We start from the raw sequence: 18,468 nt of genomic DNA, 5'->3' as shown, positions 1-18,468 counted from the left end.
ATGCTTGAGATATTTCCCGGGGGCCGTGAGCCAAAAGTATAAGGGGACAAAAAACGAGAAACTGCGATTTATTTAAAAAGGTGACAAAGAAGATGGAGGAAGCCGCTGTCGTGCCAATGTAGTAACCCCCTATAAGAAGTGCATCATCATCAACATGCATTCAGTATACACACTACGCTTCTGTTACGAGAGAAGCGTATGCTTGTGCGTGAGAATGGCAGCGTGTGTGTGTGTGTGACTTCAGTGAGCGAGGAGAGCGAGCCGTTGCGCTCGCTCAGTTTAGTGAATAAAAGAGCCCGGTTGTGTCTGTGCAAACGTGTACTGTTAAGTTAGTGGAACTACGAATAAAGTACCCAGCCTGTCAACAATCGGTGGCCACTTCATTCTGACCTATAAGCAGACCCACTGCCGGTCAAAGTGAAGGGTGTTACCCCCGAGAGAACATCGGCCCTGGAGGGAACGTCTCTCCTGTGCTCCTCGACTACGGTCTGGAAGCCGACAGCAGGAAAGCTGTAACACTTCGATTTCACCCAAGGCTGGATTAAATTACATGTCTTTCTAAATGTTGTTCATCAACGACGTTGTAAAGTAGTAACTTCGGGCACATCTGTCAAAATAAATGTTTTTTTTACGTTCTTTATTCGTTCATTGAGTTATATATTCATTCATTCAACTGACGGGGATATTCTCTGATATTATGAATCTTAAAAACTGCGTCGGGTTCTCTGACTCACTGGTACTTCAGCAACAAGTAAAGACTCGTAGTGGGGGTTATCTCGGCCATGGTGGAGAAGGAATTGGGGGAAAGGAACTTTGGCTTTGACTCTCTGAAGTCCAGGTTGAAACGCGACATAGAGGAATATATTCCGAATACGGAATATTGCCGTATTCGGACTCCCAGAGGAGCTGCTCCACCGCCGCCGGAGGACTCCGCATACGAGGAGAGGTCGGCACACACAATGGAGCGTAGGAGAAATGACATGGACCCGAAGTGAACTGACTGCTGTCTACTGAAAACATCTTTCTCGAATGCTGCGGCCGCCTGAGTTTGTTGTTGCTAGTGATGTAAAGAGGTCAACCGGTGGCTCTATTACCACTAGTTGAAATGGGCACAGCGCCACCTATCGTACCGGGGTATGAAATGCTTCGGCCAATGAATCGATTCTCACCGCCATGTATACTCAGACAATTGTCCGATTGAGGAGCATAGTCGAACTATGGCTTTAATCGGATTAAGCTGTGCATGTAAACGTACTGATTGACTTGCCCAGTTCTTGGATATCACACTCTCAAAGCACTGCCTATTCATCTTACAACCAATGTAATGTCAGTAGATAGAGCCGTTCCCACTCAACTTGTAGATGTTTTGTATTCCTGGCTAATTGAAAGGCTACTTCAGGAGGTCTGGTCTTAACAAAACATTTGGTGGATACAAAGGTTGGTAGGTGAGGGCTGATGCAGCCACTTTAGAGGCAGTACATGCAACAGCTTTAAACTACTATTCTTGATATATTTGATTTATTCTGCTTTGTGAAATGCTTTCTATCCAAAGCATATCAGTGCTTTTGAGATATCCGCTATTGAGGAGCAGATACAGGATTACTCATCTGGCACAAGAATACCTACAGTTGGACATTGGGATTCAAACCTTCTGAATGGGAGACCAATAAGTCGTCTCCATCATATGACGAGACCATCCTGTCCGTTAGGAGACTAGGATGCTTGGACTAGAACTCCAAGACGGCTGGAGATAATAATAATAATAGATTCAATTTATATAGCGCTTTTCTCACACTCAAAGCACTTTACATAGGGGCACAACAATAGATAAACAAGAAAAAAAAGTTAGAGTTAATGTGATCTAGGGGTAGGCAGAGGAGAAGAGATGAGATAGATGCCAGACCTACACAATACCACAAAATTCTGATGATTCGATGTTTGAGTGGAGTCAAAAAACTCCACTATAAACGTAATACTACAATGAGTCGTGATGCTGGGGGACTGATAAATGGTCCCAGGAGTTACAAGTTCTCCTCATTGGACATCAATGGCGCTTTCAGACCCGGGTGTGGCTTTTTGAATGGAGATATCTTGAGGGGGCTTCATTCCGCCAAAGACTGAATAAAACGCAGTCTTACCAGAGTAGGTGAGGACAGACGAGTGTGGAACACTGGTGATTTTGAGCATGTTGAGCATCTTCTGGGTGGTGTAAGGTGTTACATTGCTGAAAAGACACACGCCACACCACAAGTTGAAGACACCGCCTTATGCCACTGTAGAAGCACATCCAAACAGCCTGCGATGCGCTGACTCACCCCACGCACTCGGACACCTGCTCCCAGTCGATCTCTGCAGGGTCCTCCAGGTCCATCGCATACAGCCTGCACGCATACACACACACATCAGAACAAAAAATAGAAATGCTAGTCGTTAACATCGCTAGCAGCAGGCCTAGGTGCTGATAATATAACCTGTTTATGTTAAGCCCCATGAAACCAGAACTGGTTTAAAAAGGACAATACTGGTCTGGGTGATCAGACCATCGTAACCGCCTCGCCTGGCTTCACCAAAACTACAAAAAAATACTGTTATCAGTAACATTTCTCATAACCACTTTGGTGAGAACATTCTGCCTGCCACCAATGTGAACAATATCAATATACAAGTGAATGGCGATTCACTGCTATTTGTTACAACATCCGTACTGAATGACGACTGATTTCAAAAGACGTAGTGTTTCCCACAGACCAGGTAGCAATATGTGGTGCCCCCCTGGCGCCGGGGGGGGGAATAAGTGTGTCACGGTGCCTTGGCGGTCAGTTGAAGCCGGTCATCGGGGTGTATGTAGACAGGGTATCTGCAGGTTTCAGCAAGTCAAATTTAAGACTTTTTAAGACCTTTTTAATACCACCTTGAATGAAATTTAAGACCTTAAACCCGCGATGGTGGGGGGGATCCCGCTGTATTACAACCCAAGCATAGCATGTGCCTCACTCAATGAGACTCATTCAAGTTTACTTTCTGTCTGTTTATTGAACATAAAGTGATACTCCAGGGCTCCAGACTAACTTTTTCCTTGGGTGCACTGGTGCGCCTACATTTTTAATTTGGGTGCACCAGCACGTATTCATGGTGCACCCAAGTTGTAAGTTGTTGAGAGGGGGGTGACAGCGTCTGGGCCCCCGGGCAGCTGCACCGGTTGCACCGTCGATATTTACGCCACTGATTAATAATATTTTCACCATTAAATAAATGCCTTCATTAAGACCTGGGGGGTATACCACGAACCTCGTTGAACATACCCAGGCTTTCTTGGGAAAACCTGGCTCGACAGAGCCGCAACTCGCAATCACAGTTAAATGGTACCACGACGCTCACTTTAGATTAAATTAGTTGAACCAGGTTTTCCGCTTTAGGTTCAATGCGCGTTCACATAAAAGGGGCGTTTCTCGCGTCATTTGACTCACCCTTATGCAAAATAAATCGCGCAAGAGCGGTGTATTTCATCCAAGGCGAGCAATGTATTATTATGAACTCCTACGAGAAATTCAAAGTTCAAATCACAGCCAAGGGGAACACGGTTGCCCATAATATGGCTAGGGTGGCGTGCTGGCAAAAATAGCCGACCGTGTTAATTCTTAAGTGAAAAGATTCTGCATATTGTCTAAAAAATATTATGTATCATCATCCCTTTTACCCCCATATATGTGGGGCCCCATGAATTGCGAGCCCAAGTACCGGGAATGCACTCGATCTCCGACCCAATATCGGACGTGCACGTCAAGTTGCTTGCTTTTAGTGGCATGGTTCAACGTCTCAAATATCAAAACAAAAGCCTTGTAGACGCTGCAGATTCGCTCGTTTCGGATGAAAGGCGCTGGTCCGAAGCGAGTTATATACGCCGTTTTGTCCCTTCCAGCAGTAAAGGTGCTCGCGATTTGAGAGTCAGGGAACATCAAACCGAAGAGATCTCCTATCCCCTCATTCGAGTTGTAGGACTGGTGCTTGACCACTGTGTTTAGAATCCACAACACCTCCGCTTTCAGTGTTGGCGTCGCACCAAATGCTACCCCTCAGGTCAGTGCTAGCAGCGCGGACCGTCTGCGGCGGTGGCGCCGGGGCAGAGATGCAAAACGTAGAAATGGCTGGGGTCTGTGTGTGGCTCCTGGCAGAGGTTTTATGTTTTTGAATCTGCATATGGCTGACGACAGCCTTAATCCCCATGGTGCCGAGCTTGAATGTAGGCTACTTTTGCACGGAATTCATCTGGCCTGTTCTGGGTTGGCAACGGACGCTAGCCAACCTCGGAAACGGACGTCTTCCAGCCAACTGACGTTGAACTTGCCTTTACCCATTGTTGCAGACTAGCTAGCAAGCGCGCAGACATCCGTTTATATATGCAGCTAGCAAGAAAGTAGCCCCTCGTACATCTCCTTCCCGAAAAGTCCCGCGAAAAAAAAAAATAATTAAATAACCCTGCCCCGATTTAGAAAAATGAATTTAAGACTTTTTAAGACTTTTAAGACCTCCGCGGACACCCTGGTAGAGTGTGTGCAGCGGGCGGCGTTCAAAGACATACTTTCCGAAGCTGCCATGATAAATATACACCTGTATGCTTATCTATTGTCACCTGCTGAGACCATTTTAAAGCTACAAGAAGCATTTGAAATTATTCAGATCAATCTTCATTCTTTAAAGTAAGTTCTTTAAGAGAAGACAACTAAAACCATTTTTACCAGAACCCTGCCTGGTTTCATTCCTTGCCTCAACTTTATACAATACAGGGCAGGGCAGTAGAATTAGTTTGCTCATACAAATACCTGGACTTTATGTTGGAGGAAGACCTGTCTTTTAAGTTTCATGTTGAGTATTACTCACCAAAATGTATGTTAAAGTTTAGTTTTTACCAGATTTTTTGCCTATTTTAGCGTCAATTCTGTGACGTACAAGGACCGAATTGCAAAAAAACACTAAAGCTGGAGGTTTTTATTTCAAATAGTGAACTCGAGACCTACCTCAACTTTTATAACAATTTTATGCAGGCTAGTGTGAAATCCTTATTTATTGTGAATGTTGAAAGCTATTTGGCATGAATACTTTTGCATGAATGCTGAAGCGGGACAAAATAGGCCAGTGCAATAATGCAGGTTCCTCACGTTAAACTGCTATGCATTAACATCGTAATACTTTTTTTAAATGCATATGACTCAGGGATGTGGGTCGGGAAGCAGGTCGGGACATTATTTTAATATTAATACTTGCGGTCTGAGTTGCAGTTGCGTTGGTTGAAAATGTCGGGTAAGTGCGGGTCGTTTATGTGTACCCAGGGATGCATATATATATATATATATATATATATATAGTGCTATAATCCATTGTTTACATCCCTGGCAGGCATGTGCACGCTAAAGGCTCTTTGGCAGAATCTGTACAAGGATGTCATTTTGCCTAATAGGCTGATGGATGTTAGGGTGAGGCAAGGAGAGGCAACTATGATGGTTTGTTCACTCGAACAGGTAGGGTCCTAAGTTCAGCCTGTTGAGATTGAGAACAGAACTGATTTAGGCTCAGCCTGTTGAGAACAGAACTGATCTAGGTTCAGCCTGTTGAGAACAGAACTGATCTAGGTTCAGCCTATGAGGTTGATAACAGAACTGATCTAGGTTCAGCCTACGGGGTTGATAACAGAACTGATCTAGGTTCAGCCTGCGGGGTTGATAACAGAACTGATCTAGGTTCAGCCTACGGGGTTGATAACAGAACTGATCTAGGTTCAGCCTATGAGGTTGATAACAGAACTGATCTAGGTTCAGCCTACGGGGTGGATAACAGAACTGATCTAGGTTCAGCCTACGTGTTGATGAGCGTGATCCTGGAACGGACACGCTGGAATCCTCCAGGCTGCCCTTCTTTACGAGAGGCGATTTTCGGCTTCAAAATGGTGAACCTAAACACACATACAGACAAAGAAGTGGCTTGACAAGACATACTTGAAAAAAATCACAAAGCATTACACACACCTTTACACCTCTCAAGATACCCAAAGGGCTTTACAGTGTGTGTGTGTGTGTGTGTGTGTGTTGTGTGTGTGTGTGTGTGTGTGTGTGTGGTGTGTGTGTGTGTGTGTGTGTGTGTGTGTGTGTGTGTGTGTGTGTGTGTGTGTGTGTGTGTGTGTGTGTGAGAGAGACCAGGGGATGATGGGAGTCTAGGCCAGACACACACTTACCATTTCTCTCGACACTGGACCCAGGACCGGCCTGGGACCTTCTCGCTGATGGACATCCAGGGCAGATTATGGTACAGCTGGCGTCTGGTGACCCACAGCTCCTCTGGGCCAGACCCGGCACTGGCCCCATCCCCGGCAGCCCCAGCCTGGTTCTCTGCGGCCAGCTTCTTCAAATGTACTTTTATTGCCCCTTCCAGCACGTCCCTTTCTTTCGGGGACCACGTCCCTGTTACAGTCTCTACACACAGACACAGACGCCGACACACTGCAATTAGGGCATTTAGCAGCTGCTAAATCTGCTAGCATCTGCTAGTCCAAGTGGCTTTTTTTGTTGTTAAAAGGAAGAGAAACAACAATATACCGCTTTCAGTACAGTAAGGATGGTCGACAAGTGTCAAGCACTCACAATCTCTAGGTTAACCCATTCCCTGTGTACAACAAAGCTAGCTGACTAGGATAAGTGGCTACACGATGCTAAGTACTATTTTTAAGAGCCAGGAGGGCTATGCTTAGTGAACACACACAAACACACACACACACACACACCTATAATAGCAGACCTATTATTATAGTCCATTGTTGCTGTTTTTCCTAGCAACATGAACAAATAACATACATCCTAACATCCTATGCGACAAAGCTAGTGTCAAGCTAAATGCTAAAAACAAAATAACAATAATAATCTGTATATGGGTGTGTGGGCCTTACTCATCATATTGAAGCGTTTCTGGATGCTGAATGTACTGCGCTCCATTCCCTGGGAGACAGCTACCCAGTTATTTCCATGGATAAGCTGCTTCTTCTTTAGCAGAGTGTCCTCCTCCTCGGTAAACCTTTCAAAGGATAAAAAAGTGTTGGGGGCCCGTTTGCTATGCAATTTTATGGTTAAACGTAATCACTGCGCTTTGTCCTCTCATCTACACACAAGAACAGCCACCATGGTCTGTTGAGCACACCTCCAAGGCCGAATGCCCAAATCTCTGTACACTGTAAGTTTGTGTGTTCATGTGAAACTAAAATTTGGGAAAACTGTTTGTCGTGACATCGTGAACGCAACTTACGGCTGGACATTCAAGGTTCTAAAACTGTAGGTTTGGACATGATTTATTATGACTGAAGGGGGATGTATAAAAAAAATAGCCATATTACAATGACGGGTGTAAAATTATGGATGAGAGTAAAAGGTCATTGTGTGACTGTGTGCCACAGCTACACTTAAACAACACTGCATGAATATATTCCTATATTCCTAATAGCTAGTACCCAATGATCATGTCAAATGTTTAGATATATTAACCTTGCACCCAGAGATGGACCCCTTTCTCTTGCATTGCCACCTTAGCCACAAAGTCTGCTACTGAGCCCATGCCAATGTCCACTTTCTGTTCAGTATGTGCGGATGCTCCTTTAGGATTGCTACTAATTGTTGCTGCACTGACCATACATTTAATTATATTCTGGTCAGACGTTATTTTCCAACAACATGACATCCCGTCATGGTCGGATTACCACAAGCCGTTTTCAGGGCAACTGATCAGACAGGAAGTTGTTTGGACTCCTGACTTCGCTCAATCTGGTGTGAAGGTGCTGATTTTCATGGAGATGCAGCGATGCAAGGGAGAGCAGGTTGGCTGGTAACCAGAAGGTAGCTAGTTCGAGTGTCGAGGTGTCCCTGAGCGAGACGCCTCACCCCAACTGCTCCCGACAAGCTGGCCATCGCCTTGAACGGTTGACACTGCCGTCAGTGTGTGAATGTGTGCATGAATGGGTGAATGTTAGGCAATATTGTTGAGTGATCATTGGTTAGAAAAGCGCTATATAAATGCAGTCCATTTATATACTGAGGGGCTGAAAGTGATGGGAGTTATGGAAGCCCACTGACCTGCCCTTGTAGTTAAGTTCATCAAAGATCTTCCGCCCTCGGATATAAATTTTGAAGCATGGCCTGGGGATGCCATCAGCTGAATAGACAGACGGATAGACAGACATAAAGCAGATATAAAGGACTGTAAATACTTTAGATGAAAATAATTAAACCAAGTTGTGATTGCGTTCGATAACATATTTAGACACAGAAACAGTATTTGTATCGTGATCGGTGAATATGATTAGGGCTGAATATGATCGAGTCCTGAATGGTAAACAGTTTTGCAAGATGCACCAATACTCTGTTTCTATACGAGTCACTAATGCGACACAGCCCAACAATGACAGCTGAACTTACCAATCTTCTCCGTGAAACGGTTTGCCACCCGCAACTTCCTGATGTACTTTTGTTCTTTGTCCGTGAGTCTGGCCGGGAAGAAAAGGTGACTGGCTGACGGGATGCCGGTGAGGGCAAGGAAGTCTGCCACATTCTCCCGGATCTTATTGTTTTCCTCTATCAACCACCGGCCCGAGCGCAGGTCAATGCCTGGGGGGAATCACAAAATACATTTTAGGATTTAAAAATCGACGTTGATCATAGTTGCCTTGACTAGAGAGATCTGGTGAGTTTCAGTGGTAGTAAAGTCATTTATTGTCAATCATTTAAATATAGACAATTACATTAATTTGAACCAATCCCGGCAGCCCAAGTAAAAACCCATGAATAAAAAAACCAGGACCCTGGACAACTTCCAATAGAATCAGGAATACCCATTTAGAACCTGGGGCAATTTCCACCAGCCTCGAAGGGGAAGAGCCAAGAAACCACCAAGAGCCAAGAAGCTCAATATACGTATAGTACTCCAGTGAGAACCAAGCGGAACCCAGACTACCCCAGAAGAACCCAGAGTCCACCAATATAACCCAGAGTACCGCAATATAACCCAGACTACCCCAGCAGAACCCGTACTACCCCAAAAGGACCTAGACTACCCCAATAGAACCTAGACTACCCCAATATAACCCAGACTACCCAAGCAGAACCCAGGCTACCCCAGCAGAACCCAGACTACCCCAATATAACCCAGAGTACCCCAATAGAATCCAGAGTACCCCAATAGAACCCAGACTACCCCAAAATGACCTAGACTACCCCAATATAACCCAAATACAGTCCGGTCTACCGTAGTAGAAGCTAGTCTACCGTGGTAGAAGCTTGTCTGCCGTGGTAGAAGCTAGTCTACTGTCGTAGAAGCTAGTCTACCGTCGTAGAAGCTAGTCTACCGTAGTAGAAGCTAGTCTACCGTCGTAGAAGCTAGTACAAGCTGTAGAAAAGTCTACAGCTTGTACAGAATGCTGCAGCTAGACTGCTGACCAGAACGAGAAGGTTTGATCACATCACACCTATTCTTTGCACTGGCTACCAATAACTTTCAGATAGGATTTTAAGGTGCTCCTACTAACCTATAAAGCCTTGCATGGATTATCTCCATCGTACTTGAAGGACCTGAATCATACCTTATAGACCTTCTCGGTCCCTCCGGTCTTCGGGAGCTGGCCTTCTTTCAGTGCCAAAGGTTACAAAGAAATCGGCTGGACAGAGAGCGTTTGCCTATCGAGCCCCCTTCCTGTGGAATAGGCTGCCACCAGTGAACAGGGAAGCTGACTCTGGGAGCTATTCAAAGGAAATCTCAAAACGCACCTCTACAGTCTTGCGTTTGGAACATAGGAGTGTGAAAACAACACAGATGCGATGTGAAGACCACTCTGTGTATGCTTGTGCTTTTGTTAATCCAGTACGCATTCCCACTATGTACTCTTCCGATCGAATTCACTATTCTGTCTGTTCTAGCGTGTTGCGGTGACTGGACTGGATGCCTGGACTCTCCTCATGGTTAACCGGCCAGCACCACATCAACAATTTAATATGATGTGCATGCATTTACCTGTATGTCAATTATGGCACCCACTCCTGACCATCCCTGGAAGAAGGGATCCCCTACTATGCGTTTCTTCTCAAGAGAAGAAACGCATAGTAGGGGAACCGTAGGAGAAGCTAGTCTACCGTAGTAGAAGCTAGTCTACCGTAGTAGAAGCTAGTCTACCGTGGAGGTTACCTTTATGCTTGAACTCTCTGAAGCGGGTCAGGTCATACCGCAGCATACTCTGAATGACAGAAGGCGGGCGAGAATCGATTCCAGGAACGTACAACCTCAGCTCAATCATCTTCAGTGTTTCTCTGAGGGCGAGAACCACACACCCACACAGAAGCACACAAAATCACACACAGAACACCACATATTTACCACAACACTTGTGGAACACGCTTGACAATCGGCCTGTTCTTGAAATGTGGATTGGAAATCACAAGAACAGACTAGGGTACCAGTTTAGTCCGCAAATAAGACCTAGCTTCCTAGCCAGGTTATGACATATTTTGTTATAAAAAATCCTCCTCGTACACAGGGCATATTTCACTTAACGCTACACGTTTGCCCCATCATCCGTCTTTTTGGCGACTAAAACATTTGTTAATACCTGAAGCAAATCTGCTCCAGAAATTATTGAACATGAAGGATATGAAAGAAAAGGCTTGAAAATATTAAGGAACTAATAAATCAGTAGTCGGTCAACAGTTCTGTATCAATACAGTTGAATTGTGGCTGTACACTAAACTGTCATAGTAAAACACAAAAATGGTTTAATTGTTGCGCCACAGTTGTAGAACCGTCATTTTACTGGAGTGCTACAGTAGTGGTTCTTCATCTAGCATTTTCTTGCAATGCAAATTAGTTTACAAACTTACAATTCATCTCGTAGCCCTTTCTGAATCTCTTTGTTCCAAATTCTTTTCTTCGATTTCTTCTCTTTATGAGAAGGTACATCTTCCAGTGGACCTCCTAATAACAAACAGAAGGTAAGACCGCTAGTAACAGAATAGCAAGCAGCAGACAGGAAAAGATGATGACGTTGAGAGGAGCCAAACCACTGTAGTCATTGTTTAATGTTATACAATAGTGTTTCCCATACATAGACCAATGTGTGGCGCAGCGCCACAGAATCAACACCGAGCGCCACAAATTGATTCTGCTTTTATTTTATTATTTTTTAAGCGATTTTGAGATATAAATATCGTTCCGTTCATTCATCTCGCATAGCACTCTTTCTCCCTGTCATCCTCGTTCACACACGCACACGCACACAGAGACAAGCGCGCACACATGCCAATGGTGCGCGGGTACACTACACTTATTGGATAAACCCGCGTATCACTGATACATGCACACGCACTGACAGCGGAGTCGCCCGCTCCTCTCAACGCGCCTAAAAAGGAAAACCCGAAGATGCGGGATACTTGCGATTAATGGGAAATGAGGTTATAGTCTAGATAGATTAGGGTGTTAGAAGCCCGATCTGCCGTCGATTTGAATTTGCTATTCAGCAGGGGCTGGATATCGGGAGGTCTGTGGGCCGGTCCACTTTGAAATGTGTTTTGTGCCCGATTGAGCAATTACGCAAATCGAGCCATCCCCCCCCCCCCCCCCCGCCAGGACTCCACATCTAATGTATTGATATATATGTAAAGATAAAATGATGATGATTACGATGCTAACCCCAGGCTGGGATATTACTCTTTTAAAAGAAGAAACAAAAGAGTCTTCAATCAGAGCTGTACGAGGCACAGATGGCCGATCCAGCCAGACAGACCGACCGCGCGCTTTGCCCAAATGATGCCTTATGCGTCTGCCTGCCTTTGACCCCCAGATGGTTACGTACCGCCTGCAACCGGTTGGCCTTCCAGTCTCTCCACGCCCAGGTCTGGAGTAACGTCCATCGACTCTGTCACAACCACACTCTTTTTCTTCAGGTTCTTGGCCTTGGCCAGCGGTCCCACCGTGTTTTGGCTGTTGTCGTTAGTCGTGACCACAGCAATGTTCTCCTCGACGGTCATGTTGTGGTGCTTTTTCTTCTTTTTGGAAATACTTGTTTCTACGACCACTGGCACCTCGCTGTGTTCTTCTCCCTTCTCTTCCTCATGAAGGAGTACTAGGTCCTTCTTCTTCTTCTTCTTCTTCTTCTTGTGGGGTTTTGTTTCCTGGGTGGCCTCATCTGATGTGCACCCCTTGCCCATCCCTCGGTCATCGTTATTATCCAGGTCGATTGTCTCTGTACACTCAGCCTCTATCCTCTGCTTCTTCTTCTTCTTGCGGGGTGTTGTTCCCTGGGTGGCGGACTGACCGGCCTCATTTGATGTGCGCCCCTGGCCCATCCCTGCGTCATCGTCCAGGTCGATTATCTCCGTACACTCAGCCTCTAGCCTTCTCTTTTTCTTCTCCTTCTTTCTCAACTCTTTCTCGTCTGTCTGAGGCGTGTCCAGCAGTGGCGTGTGTCCCGCTGGGAAGCTTTGCCTCTTCTTCCGACTGTGGTGAGGGACGACACCGTCGTTTCCAGACGTTAGGGTTTCCATGGCGAAAGGCACTGTGGATCTTCACTCTCCACTTCCCTGGGTCACAAAGCAGGACGAGTCGTGTCCGACCTGGAAGGAAAATGTACATTTGTCATCAATTGAGCATTGATTATTTGTTGACTGAATTGTAAACCTAGGAGGAATACATGTGCAAAACGTCATAGGAAATAAATACATTTGTTTATTTATTTAGAATTTGAAAAGACATGAGGACAAATGGTAAACTTCCCCCTGCCCTAAGTCTACGTTGATCTGCAATTTGGTCGCGAATTCCCCTGATTGGTGTATGTGCAGAACATTGGGTTTACGGACAGCTACTGATAACCTAGAATTTCGTTGTTTTTTTTGCAGAACATTGGACTTATAGGGTTTACAGATGTTCAGTCTCAAGATTCATCTCTCTTTTGTTTTTGTTTGTTTGTTTGTTTTGTTTGGACATGGCCCTGTCCTTTGTAATGCTGCTGCTATGTGCCCTCAATTGCCCCCTGGGGGCAAATAACGTTTTTTTTAATTGAATTGAATTTGAATCTCTAAACACTACAAACCTTTATTAATCGAATGCATTGACAGGGCTCGCCGTGCTCAATATAACTAAGCTAGATTCACCGCATGCTTCGCTATGTTTTCTATAAACTGCACTACATATATATAGTGTATCGTATACAAAAACCACACGCACGCACGCACACACACACACACACACACACACACACACACACACACACACACACACACACACACACACACACACACACACACACACACACACACACACACACACACACACACACACACACACACACACACACACACACACACACACACACTTGGCACGCAGCTGCGGAGGGAAATAACATTTCAATCACTGGCAAAGATAATCGGAGGAATTGATGATATCATAATACCAAAAGGGCTAAATGAGATCCTTATTATTGTATCATACCGTAGTTTGCGTATCCAAGTAACAAGTTCACAAAGCAATGCGACACGCGCTTGACGCAGCAGGCATGAGTTTCGTTTACTTCCTGTTTACTTCCCGTTCGTTGTACAGCGCATGCGCAAACCTCTCCATCGTGGCGTCTTCGTGTTGCGCTGTCGCCGTCTAGTGGTTGGAAAATGAATTACCGTCAAACTACCAATCCGGTAGGTGCACGGATGAATCCGTATAAGACGTTGGATGCAGTTAAACATTGTCTAGATCTAGAAGAAACGTGTGGGCGACCAAAAACATTGTCCTACAAACTTTCCGCCGGTCACATATCAGACTGGTCTCCATGGATCTGTGTGTTTGACGTTGTTTCCATAGCAACCGAGAATACCTACGGCAGGATTCGAAGATAGATTAAGTTTCTGCCCCCCTAATAAAAGAGCCATGAAGAATGATCTTGATTTTTGCTTGCATGTAGCCTATCAGAAATAGCAGTAGTGGCCTAATATAGCGATTGGTGGTTTTAAGAAAGAGTCATTGGGGTCAACGGGTCAACTAAACTCACCTGTTCTCCAACTCCATCGACGTCGGCAGCGGGGATGGACTCGCCTCGCCTGGGAGTAGTGAGAGAATCAATGCTGGCCAACCCGCTTCTCTTCGGGGTAAATACCTGCACACTGTAGTGTTGAAACAATCACTGTGTTAAGGTTATAACGAGGTCTAACCTTGTAGCCTCCAAATAATTTCATGTTTTAGGTTAATAGTTATCGCGTCAATATTGCATCTGTCTGTTATCAGGATGTTGTTGGTATAAATCACTATATATATATATATTTGTGTTTTTTTGTGTGTTGGTGTATAAACACAGACCTACCGCATGCAAACAGGGTCCTCTGTTTTAAGTTATTGTCGTCACATGAGTTATTGGTCAATAAGAGTAGGTCATCAGCAGGTGCTTGACTAGATTGGTGGATAGTTAATCCACCAAGGTATTAGTATGCATATATATCAATTTATATAAATCATTCACGTAATTTTTATTTATCTAAATTATTTTCAAAGAAATTCCGCAGGTTAGTGTACAATAGGTGGCAGCAGTCATTAACAAGACCTCGATTAGTGATTCGCAACCTCTGGCTGTGAGAACGAGACACATATGTTTTTAAATACTACTGAAGGATCCTATAACAGACGATACATATTATACAATAGTCCGATGACTGTACTCTCAAAAAATTAACGCAGACTGAATCTGGATTAACGTGTGTGGGATTGTTCTGTGCAGCCCTCCCTTGGTCATAGCCGCTCCAGCCATCTCCCACTACCACGTCCCGGGCCGGATTTTGTCTACGGGACCAGAAACACAGCTGCAGATGGTGGTGTAGCTGAGGGTAGGTCTTTTCACTGATGACATTAGCTCGATAGCAGAGATAGAGAGATAGAGATGACAATAAAACTTACAGGTGTCTGTCTGTCAGTCCTGGGCTGGAGTCTCTAAGGTGTGTGTGTGTGTGTGTGTGTGTGTGTGTGTGTGTGTGTGTGTGTGTGTGTGTGTGTGTGGCCATACGTGTGTGTGCAGCTCTATCATTTTGGCGGGTGCAGCCGGCAGCGGGCGGTTCTGCGCGCCTGCAGCCTCTCCCGGTGGATTACGTGTCCATGAACAGAGAGGGACTCAAGTCCGGTCTGGTCACAGCTAAGGAGCTGACGCAGTACAAAGCTCAGTGGGCCAGTGAGAACCACCTCACCTTCAACCGCCCCCGAAACCACAGCCGGCCAACCAACCGGGCCATCCCTGATATCACGTTTGGTATCACGACAAGGTCAGAACTGCCACACACACACACATACAATCATACATGTGCGCACACACACACACACACACACACACACACACACACACACACACACACACACACACACACACACACACACACATACTTATAGACACACACACACACACACACACACACACACACACACACACCACACACACACACACACACACACACACACACACACACACACACACAAGCACACACTTATAGAAACACAAACACACACACATCTGGAGTAAAACGTGGTATGAACTTCTTGTGATCGAATCTAATGCTCCCATGCTCAACATGTACAGCACATTGCATTATTACTGGGGACCAGTGTACCCAATATTAACACAGTTGTCCTATTGGGTTTGTTGCACTGGGTATTTCCATGACAATATGCGTTCACTGAAGTTCAAGTTTGTAGACATACATTGACTATATGGTCAAGACCGAAACAGACAACGGGGGACAGTATTGTGACAGGGCTCACCTTTCATGTGCTTTTTGTGGACAGGTCTGTTCCCTGCTTTTATGACATCATCCAATGTTAATAATCTTGTCTGAACCGGTTTGTGATTGGATTAAAAACTGGACCTGTGTTTCTCAGACCCCCGTCTCCACTGGCGGATCTACTGGCTCATCATTATGGTCAGCGCTGGATAGATGAACAACAGAGACACATGAACTCAGAGGCCAAACAACCAGACAAGGTAAGAGAGTAGACACAGAGACACAGAGACACAACCCAGAGACCAAACACCCGACACAGAGACACAACCCAGAGACCAAACACAAGACAAGGTAAGAGAGTAGACACAGAGACAACTCTACCCCAAAACAAAGAGGAGAGGCGCGGGGGAGAGAGGCGAAGAGGAGAGCGGAGGTGAGATGAGAGAAGTGAGGAGTCTCCTTGGTGTAAAACATTAGTAACCTTACCTAACCTTACCCTTGGTTTATTGTGTGTGTGTGTGTGTGTGTGTGTGTGTGTGTGTGTGTGTGTGTGTGTGTGTGTGTGCGTGTGCGTGTGAAGGCTAAACTGTGTATTTCAGACACCAGGACAAGTCTGTTGAGGAAGAGCAGACCTTTGCCAAAGTCTGAGCCCCAGTGTACAATCAGACGCTTTACTAAGGTACACACACACACACACACACACACACACACACACACACACACACACACACACACACACACACACACACATGAATGTGTGTGGATTTGTGGTGTGGAGGATGTGTATAGAATGTGTGTTTGGAAGGTGATATGCGTTGGACATGACAAACCAATCAGCACCAAACACCAGATGACTCCAGAGACAGGTTTTTTCTAATATAAGAGAGTAGGGCTTCATATGAACATGACCGTACTTCAATATCAGCTGAGCTTGACGGTTCCTCTTCAAAATAGTCAACACAGTAATTACAATCCCAGAAACAAAACAATACGGGATGTCACCATGCAATAGATAACTGATTCCAACAGAGCAGCTAGTGGCTTGGTAATTCTTGGGCCCCCTGTACGGCCCTAGCCTGGTTATACCCATGCTGCCTTGCGCACGATTACATTTCGCGCTGCTAGGCAGCCTGGATTCCATGGATCCGACTTTCGGCTGAGATAGGGAACCAATCACAGAACGGAGAGGGACGGCAAGACGATGACGACCTCTATGCGTCACACCCATCGTCTTCTTCCTCATCGAACTTCTGTCGCTCGACATACGTCATCTGGTATAATTGATACGATTGGCTATGAGCTACGTACAGACTCATATGATAGACATTCGTAGCGCCCAATAAACGGCTCCAGGCAACCGTAAACCGCGCCTCAAATACGAGAAAATGAATGAGTGGTTCCCAGACCTCATCTCAATGTAGATTGAGATGAGGTCTGGCGTAAGCCAGGCTAGTACGGCCCAGGTGTGGCGCATCAACGCCTAACGAGCAGGTGACCGGGTTACCCCATCTGCCTATTAGAGGCTATGCATGCAATGGCGTGTGTTAAATGGACTGCCTTTATATAGCCCTCGTCATTCATTCCCTGAAGGCGGTGGCAACCTTTGCAAGGCGACCTGCTCTACCCCCTTGGCCACTGCCATGTTTATCTAGAGGGGGGGGTCATCCCCCTAGAGGGGGGGTCATCTGATGCAATCACTCTACAAGTGGTGTTGCTCTGTGTTACAAATGAGAAATGAAACACAAGGCAACTTACTAAAACCAAGGGGATGTGTTTTATTTCTCTCCCTCCCGCTCTCTCCCCCATCTCTCCATCTCCCTCCTTCTCTCCCTAACTCTGCATCTCTCTCTCTCTCTCTCTCTCTCTCTCTCTCTCTCTCTCTCTCTCTCTCTCTCTCTCTCTCTCTCTCTCCCCATCTCTCCATCTCCCTCACCCTCTCTCTCTCTCTCTCTCTCTCTCTCTCTCTCTCTCTCTCTCTCTCTCTCTCTCTCTCTCTCTCTCTCTCTCTCTCTCTCTCTCTCTCTCTCTCTCTCTCTCTCTCTCTCTCACCCATCTCTCCATCTCCCTCACCCTCCATCTCTCTCTCTCTCTCTCTCTCTCTCTCTCTCTCTCTCTCTCTCTCTCTCTCTCTCTCACCCATCTCTCCATCTCCCTCACCCTCCATCTCCTTCTCTCCCTAACTCTGCATCTCTCTCTCTCTCTCTCTCTCTCTCTCTCTCTCTCTCTCTCTCTCTCTCTCTCTCTCTCTCTCTCTCTCTCTCTCTCTCTCTCTCTCTCTCTCCCCCTCCCCCCCCCCATCTCCCCATCTCCCTCACCCTCTCTCTCTCACCCTCTCTCTCTCTCTCTGTCTCCCTCCCTCTTTCTCTCTCTGCAGGTGGGCCCTGCCCTGGATACCTTCAGAGACCCTGAGAGCCGCCTGAGGGCGTTTAGGGCCCACAGGTCAGACTGTGTGTCCAGGAGAGGGGCCCTTGGTCAGGGAACATACAACCTGGACTAACCCCGTCACCGCTTCTGGAGAGGGCAGGGCGGAAGATGGAGCAGAAAATATACCGATTCTTTTTCTGACGACTTCAAAGTGTTCTTTGTGTGGCTCATGCGATGATGATATAGTTGAAAATAGGTTTATCAGATTACAGAATATTTTACTCGATTGTCAAATCTTTTATTCATCATTTTATTCATCAACTAAACACATAACCAAGTGAAA

General features: G+C 45.8%; 2 protein-coding genes across 2 annotated transcripts in view; one reads left to right on the top strand and one right to left on the bottom strand.

Moving 5' to 3' along the window:
- Nucleotides 1-13,621, bottom strand: part of LOC115545386 (transcription termination factor 1) — a 15,269-nt gene extending 1,648 nt beyond the window's left edge. Inside the window, exons 1-11 of the mRNA XM_030358487.1 lie at nucleotides 13,504-13,621; nucleotides 11,870-12,629; nucleotides 10,899-10,992; nucleotides 10,210-10,331; nucleotides 8,451-8,639; nucleotides 8,109-8,187; nucleotides 6,935-7,059; nucleotides 6,227-6,464; nucleotides 5,855-5,947; nucleotides 2,316-2,381; nucleotides 2,139-2,224 (exon numbers count right to left, since the gene is read on the bottom strand). Coding sequence (XP_030214347.1) covers nucleotides 2,139-2,224; nucleotides 2,316-2,381; nucleotides 5,855-5,947; nucleotides 6,227-6,464; nucleotides 6,935-7,059; nucleotides 8,109-8,187; nucleotides 8,451-8,639; nucleotides 10,210-10,331; nucleotides 10,899-10,992; nucleotides 11,870-12,560 — 1,783 coding nt within the window. The 5' untranslated portion in view covers nucleotides 12,561-12,629; nucleotides 13,504-13,621. The remainder of the gene's footprint in view (nucleotides 1-2,138; nucleotides 2,225-2,315; nucleotides 2,382-5,854; nucleotides 5,948-6,226; nucleotides 6,465-6,934; nucleotides 7,060-8,108; nucleotides 8,188-8,450; nucleotides 8,640-10,209; nucleotides 10,332-10,898; nucleotides 10,993-11,869; nucleotides 12,630-13,503) is intronic.
- cfap77 (cilia and flagella associated protein 77) lies at nucleotides 13,618-18,468 on the top strand. Its single transcript, XM_030358489.1, has 7 exons — nucleotides 13,618-13,703; nucleotides 14,083-14,150; nucleotides 14,774-14,879; nucleotides 15,068-15,308; nucleotides 15,919-16,021; nucleotides 16,342-16,440; nucleotides 18,136-18,468. The coding sequence occupies exons 2-7, from the start codon at nucleotides 14,088-14,090 to the stop codon at nucleotides 18,256-18,258; spliced, it is 735 nt and encodes a 244-aa protein (XP_030214349.1). The 5' UTR covers nucleotides 13,618-13,703; nucleotides 14,083-14,087; the 3' UTR covers nucleotides 18,259-18,468.

The sequence above is a fragment of the Gadus morhua genome, chromosome 6 (genome assembly GCF_902167405.1).
Source record: "Gadus morhua chromosome 6, gadMor3.0, whole genome shotgun sequence".
NCBI lineage: Eukaryota > Metazoa > Chordata > Actinopteri > Gadiformes > Gadidae > Gadus > Gadus morhua.
This window is presented reverse-complemented; position numbering and strand designations above follow the sequence as displayed.

Excerpts from the sequence above, each read along its gene's own strand:
- cfap77 (XM_030358489.1), top strand. The coding sequence starts at position 14,088 with ATGGACTCGCCTCGCCTGGGAGTAGTGAGAGAATCAATGCTGGCCAAC. Across the intron at positions 14,880-15,067 it reads AGATGGTGGTGTAGCTGAGG|CTCTATCATTTTGGCGGGTG; the intron begins GTAGGTCTTTTC and ends GTGTGTGTGCAG. Across the intron at positions 15,309-15,918 it reads ACGTTTGGTATCACGACAAG|ACCCCCGTCTCCACTGGCGG; the intron begins GTCAGAACTGCC and ends TGTGTTTCTCAG.